The 7,166-nt window shown below is 33.6% G+C and overlaps 1 protein-coding gene across 1 annotated transcript in view; it reads right to left on the bottom strand.

Annotated features, from left to right (window-relative positions):
- Positions 1–6,347: 6,347 nt before the first annotated feature.
- The window catches only part of LOC111391569 (COP9 signalosome complex subunit 1), a 4,541-nt gene continuing 3,722 nt past the window's right edge, over positions 6,348–7,166 (bottom strand). The window contains exon 3 of the mRNA XM_023016808.1: positions 6,348–6,407. Coding sequence (XP_022872576.1) covers positions 6,348–6,407 — 60 coding nt within the window. The remainder of the gene's footprint in view (positions 6,408–7,166) is intronic.

Raw genomic sequence — 7,166 nt, 5'->3', positions numbered from 1 at the left:
ATGTTGTATGCGTGTAGAAAGTGAGAGAGAATAATAAACGTGGGCTTCGCACGTGTAAGATTATTTTACCATATGTTGTTGGGCTGGCCACAAGAGCCCAAATCTCTGTATCTTGTGTCTTTCTCAATAAACTTTCTTTGTAACTTGGCCCATGCTCTTCTCTAGACTTGTTATTGGGTTATAGTTCGCTTACACTGCAACTTACGGATACAAGTGGATTTCAAATCTAAGCCCTTGTTTGAGTCTTTTTTTTGAAAAAAATACATTTTTAAACAGTATTTTGACATCATTTCAATCACATTCTTCAATAAAATAATATTACACGTAAATTCAAAATTTTTCCTTATTTTTTAACCACACATTTTTCATCAATACACTATTCAAAAATTCATTCTTCTCCAAAAATGGGGCTCAAACAAGGGCTAAATATCGCCCGCAAGGACTATTTATCCATTATCAATTTTTTATTCTAAACATGGCTTCAAATTATTAAACTGGTGTGGTAACCAATTGACGAACCAATAATTTAGGTTAAAACTAAAATTATCTAATCTAATCGACGTGTGAGACTTTTTGGAAGAAGAAGACAAGGGATTAGATGGTTAAGAATTCCAATTTCACGTATATCAATTAATATCCTCATAATCCAACATCATTTAGTTTCTTTTTATGTGTTAACAATAAAATTAGACCTATTCAGTCCCAAATGTATCACCTTTCAGTCTCAATATATTTCCTAAAATTCATCGGTTGATAATCAAGCAATTGAATATAATTAAGCACACACTAAGCAATTAATACATAATCAAAGTTGTATGGAATTTTTTGAATTATATAAATATTAAAACTAAGTTACATCGTTGTTCCTAACATTTAAGAAATTAGTCGCTCATAATTGCATAATGAATCAATTAAAAGATTGAGAATATTTACAACAAAATAATACAAGAATTTCAAGCTATTGTTGATCTTCAACACGAATTTCAACGACAAATCTTCAATCTCTTTCTTGACAATAGTAGACCCCTTGACGAATCTTTGGTGTTCCGCCTTCGAAAACTCAAATTAAAGCCACAAATAGTAAGAATCTATGAATATGATATGTCGAGCCCTAAATATATTGTACAATCAACAGTTGATTCAAATTAGGAGAGCGAAATTTTGGCTGCATGAAAAGCCATGCAATTGCACTGTAACACCCTGAATTTTTTTTACTATTTTTCATATGGACTTAAACTTAATATGGGTCACTTAGCAAGTGAAATAATTCATGTTTAGATTTTTCTTCACACTAAAAGTCCAAAGATTAAAAGATAAGCTCAACTCACTTATTCGCGTAAAATATTTACCTTGCTTACAAGTTTTTAGAATTTATCGTCAGTTATTTGGATCGAATATTTAATATTTTAGAAGTTGATGAAATATATTAAATATTATAGTTATTTTGTAGCTAATATTAAATAATATAATTTGAGCTCAAGAAAAAGTAATTTTGAATTAGTCCTGTCCAAGTTATTTTAATAAAAAGAAATGTGTTAACCTTTAATATTTTATTAATATAAATAATTAAAAAACAAAGAAAAAAGAGGCAAACTTTCACATAGGAATTGAAAAGATATTTAACATAATTACCAAAATAATTAACAAAATTAAGTCATAAGTAACCTTATTGATTTTGAATTATGTCACCAACCTTTTGAATTTCTTGAAAGTTACGTGCGAATGATTATATATAAGGTATGAGGTGAGAGTGTTTTGTGTTATAAAATTTATGAGTTCATTTTTATTATAACACACACACACACTATTCACTTCCATATTATCATTTCAAATCACTTTTTTTGGGTATCAACTGAAGTAAGAATACATCATGTAAAGTGGTAAATTTTTATTCATTGATATTTGTATCATTTTTGGTATAAAATGCTATGAGGCTTTCGGGTCGAACTCTATATTAAATCCTATGGGATGGACCATTTGGTCAAATATATTAAATCCGACGGGATACGGAGATTTTTAAGAAATTTCTTGAGTTCTAAATCTAAGAAATGTTGGTATATTATGTCAGTTTTATATTTATATCATGCGAATAAGAAAGTGTACATATTCTTACTGAGTATTTTCAAAATAATCATTCTTATAATAACCTTTCAGATTAGAACGGGTCGTACGAACACTTGGCTGATTGATCGAGTGATGCTCATGGTGTTGTCAAGTAAAAGCTTATGGGATTGCCAAGAAATTTTTTTAGAAAATATAATTGTCAAACTTTTGTTTGAAGAATATCTTCATATTGAATTTTGTGCACATTGTTTATTAACTATTTTTTTGCATCTTCAACACTTAATGAAAGTGATATTTCTGATTAAATCGGACAAAGAAGATATTGGTAACATCTCGAACTATTTTTCATTTAAAAATAATAATAATAATAATAATAATAATAATAATAATAATAATAACAACAACAACGAAAAAAGATTTCGAGGTGTTACACACACCCTTTTAAACTCGTGTGATTGTATGATAAATGGTTGGTGGTTATTGTTTGTGCTTGTTGACCATTGCGATTGCAACTATCAATATTTTTCATTTGCTCAAAGTTAGGTGTTCTTCAATTTCTTTTTCAGTCCAAGTCCTTCAATATTGCAATGGGAGGTCCTTCAACTGTTAAACATGACAATTTGATCCCCAAATTCCAAAATTCATCCAACTTCGACCATTTGTCAACTAATGTTTAGTTTTCTCCTAAAATAATGAATAAAAATACAAACCGAAGTGTTACGTGTTGTCATACTTGGACAACATACTTGGGCTTATGGCCCACTCAATTCGAGCCACGTGGCACTCCAGTCGAGGTGGCATGTATGGCCAAGGCTCTTCATGCCGAGGCCCCTATACCGAGGCCTTAAAAGCAGCTGAACTCCATATACCGAGGTCTGTGAAGATTTCTGAAGCCCTGAAATGGAAGTACCACATAAGCTGCAGAAGCCCCGAACCATGAAGGAACGTTTTCCATGATCACCTCTCCCAAGAGATCTTCTACATAAAGATCTTGTTTGAATGATTGATGGAACGTTTGTCATGAATGCATATGTCAAGTCTTATCACTAGTATGGGGGTTCTGCACAAGCAATAAATGTACAGCAAGCTAGCAAGTCAAGGATGATGCATAGGATTGGATGTTTGAATTAAGGAGATGATGCCACATGCCAACTCATCTAAGGGCTGTCATTTCACATGTAACACTATAAATACTTCTCTTGTATAACATTGAAGGGCTAATGCAAGAATCAATACAAGAACCACACTTTACTCTCTCTTTCATATTATCTTACAACACAGTATGAGTTCATACATATTTACATGCACACTCATGAGCACCGATTAGTAATTATTGTACAATCGGATAAAGAACATCCCGTCGGATTTCGAACGTTCTCGTCCCGCATCGTTGAGCTACTCCCACGCCCCTGATTTGTTCGCTCTAGACCGTCCACGTGTCTTAGCGTGTAGGACCTTCGCTCACGTGTGCGCGGGTGGGTCCGTTATCTATTGGCAACACTTTTTGGGGTCAACACGAAGTATCTACTCATTAAGAGTAATCACAAACGCCTACTTTTAATGATTCAATAAGTGATAAATCACATTTATCAATTATGACTATTGAATTGCTTTTCGATTACGTGAAAATATGATGTTCTACAAAGATGTTAAAGGTTTTAAGCAAACTTTTTAAAGCGTTACTACGTTATACTAGCGAAATTTCTATTTCCCCTCTAAGATAGTTTTTGAAATGGTATACAGAGATTTTGCTAACTCAGCTCCATTTACAAGTGTCTCATTAGCCTAGATATACACTAAGCATCATTAACCTTATGCTAAAAACAATAACCCTACTTATTTTACTGTGTTTTTTTAATTTTGATGTGTTGCTTTTCATTTTATTTAATCTCTAATTATGAGAAAAAAAGAGATGTCTTGATGTTAATTAAATGGTGTTTTTTCCACGTGGAAGAAAAAAGGAGAGTGCGGCCCCCTAACCATGGTAACAAATTAAATTCTATGAATATGGGTAAGGTTTAGCTAAAAGTCAAAAACGGATGGATAGGAATATTTACGGTTTTGGACAGGGCCAAAAACGAGGCTCCCACATGGCCCTATCCTTCCGCCTTTTCTTAAAAAGGTTGAACCTCAATTTTGAGAGTCCCCATCGTTTCGTTTCTAGAGCTTTGTGGGGAGGTAAATCATGAGATGTGCCTTATCAGATCAGGGAACAAGAGCTGTCTTTACACTGCGCCTACAAGGAGTCCAATTCCATATTTCAGGAATTGAACCCTCACACTGTGGTTGCCAGCAAGTTTGCACCACTAGACTGTGCCTCGGGGGGCAAAAATAAAAGAAAAGAAATCCTTTCGCCTTTTCTGTTCCGACTTTGGGCTATCAGTATCTTTCCAACGTCGAAAACCTTATTTACTTGTCTGTGCTGTTAGTCATACTGAAATACATATCAAGTCAAATTAAGTTGAATTCTCGTAAATTTTTAGTTAAACTAAAGCTGAGCTATAAACTTAAATCTAATAAATTATTATTGTATTTTAGTGTCAATAATCTCAGGGTTCATGTGGCCAAATTTATAGAGTTTGGTATATCTTTAATTTTATGTCATTTTCTTTGCAATTGTTATTTTATATTAAGCTCATTATCTAAAAAACTTATTTTTTAATATTCATTTTCAATCACACATTTTTTTCAATAAAATATTTTGCACATAAGGCCAAATTTATAGAGTTTAGTACACCTTTAATTTTATGTCAATTTGTTTGCAATTGTTATTTTATATTAAAGCTTATGTTTGAATCTCATTATGTAAAAAACTGATTTTTTTCAAATTCATTTTCAATCACACATTCTTCTCATAAAATATTTTACATGTAAATTGAATTTTTCTATTTTTTACCACACATTTTAAAAAAAAAATTTACTATTTTTTTGCAGAATATGTGGTTAAGAATAAATTTGAAAGAAAAAAGTAGTATTTTGTTTTAATTATAGTCAAACGAAAAGAAATTCACCTGATCGCATGTGTACACACAGAACAAGGAACGTGCAGCAATGTCTCAATGCACTGGATAAGAGCCTTTCTGCCTCCATATTAGATCCCAATAAAACGAGTCATTCTCCTCCACTACCATTCTCTTATCTATCTCCAATACCTCTATGAAGCTACATTTCACGTGTCAACTCTTGCAATATTAACCTCGCACGATTTTAAAACCTATGAACCGCACTGCACTGCATATAATTTGTACACAATGAAAATGTAGAAACTACCGTTCCTCCCACTCTAAAAACTTGCACCTCTTCTCAAATTCTTGAATTAAAGAGGAATTTGGGAATTCCTCTCTACTCTCTCTCACTCTCTCAACTGCAATTTCATTAAATTCATTAATAGGTGTGTAAATGCATCTGGAGTTAATTGTTTTAATGGACACTGAACTTAAGTCCATGTTTTTTATAAATCACCGAAGTTTAAAAATATCTAATTTTGGTCATTGAATCTAGGTTCATGTCTTCGATTGCTCACTGAAATTTAAAATATCGAGTTTTAATCATTGAGTTTAGAAAAAATATTGTATACTACTCACTGTAAACCCAACATTTTTTCAAAGTTCAACATTTATGCTAGTGAGTAACGTACAATATTTTTCAAAGTTCAGTGGTCAAAACTCGACATTTTACAATCGAAGACATAGACCTAAGTTCAATGACCACTACTTGATATTTTAAACTTAAGCGACCAATATAAAATATGAACTTAAATGCAGTAACTATTGGAACAATTAATTCATGCATCTGCTATGACTGGGGAACCTAATAGGTCGACGAGGCCCAAGTTGGAGGATAACCAGAATCATGTATGGCCCTAGTTCTCTCCTACTTGGACCCGACGGAGATTACGAAGCTAGCACGGATCAACACGGGCTTTCTGGACTGCCGCCTACGCAGATTTCATCTAGGTCCCCAAATTGCCCTCCAACTACACTTTATTTCAAGCAAACTACCTGATCAAGGCCTGATTACCATGGATAAAAATGACATATATGCCAGGCTTTGTAGACCTAACCCTTTTGACGGTAGCACAAAGGTTTGCTTGTTCAAATTCTTATTTTTTCCCTTTCTGGTCCCGGATTATGAAATTGATTCTTCTTTTTTCTTTTGTTGGGAATAGAAAGTTTGTATTGATAAGAGAGCATGAAGCACATGTTTGTCAATTTCTTCAAAGGCCATGATAATTACGAGTATAGATGATCGGAGGTATTGGAATCACATTCAAACGAATAAATTCATGTGGGTATTTTAAACACACGCCTCTTTGTGTTGTTGTTGTTAAGATCTTCCTCTTGCTGCTCAAGATGATTTCCGGGCTCAGTTAACCTTTAAACACCGAATCAACACCAAAAAACCGAAGGTACCTGACCGCCGCCGCTCCTTTCTACCTATGGTTGCTTTGCTTCCTTTTGCTTGTTGTTTGCTCACTCACAAAGGATGAATACCACACAGGTAAGGGTCACAAAGACACAAGCAAGAGGTAGAGAAGATCAATCAATAGGATGCACGAAGAAGAAGGTAGCCTCTCTCTCTCTCTCTCGGGTTCTTTCAAAACGGGACAATTAGAAGGCAAGAGAGTTGCTAATATATATAGTAAACCAATGACAAATAATAAGGTAAGTTATACATATGATAAGTAGGCTCGACTAGGGTTATGGCCCAATAGCACACCAACAAGCCACAAAGGTTTATTAGCCATCCAATAGGTAAAACAACGTTAAGTCGGGTCATCCATTATTCGGTGTTGATTTATCGTTTAGTCATTCATGTCGACTGATAAAACTGGTTTACATCATCGCCCGAGAGATCATTTGACAACATGATGTCTAACAACCTCCACCTTGGTGTCAAAGGACCTTCAAAGAGAAAATATTTTCCATTAGTGACACCTCTAACAGAAAACCGATAAAATTGAAAATCATTTACCTGTACCGATGTTTAGAAGCTCCTTGCAACTTCTAAACTTTACCAGTGGCAGCACTTTTATGCCCATATCTAAAGGATTATATTGTGTGTGAATTTTTTCAAGTCTTACTACTTCTTGTGATATTATA

This window comes from Olea europaea, unplaced genomic scaffold (assembly GCF_002742605.1).
Source record: "Olea europaea var. sylvestris unplaced genomic scaffold, O_europaea_v1 scaffold806, whole genome shotgun sequence".
In the NCBI taxonomy this organism is placed as follows: domain Eukaryota; kingdom Viridiplantae; phylum Streptophyta; class Magnoliopsida; order Lamiales; family Oleaceae; genus Olea; species Olea europaea.
This window is presented reverse-complemented; position numbering and strand designations above follow the sequence as displayed.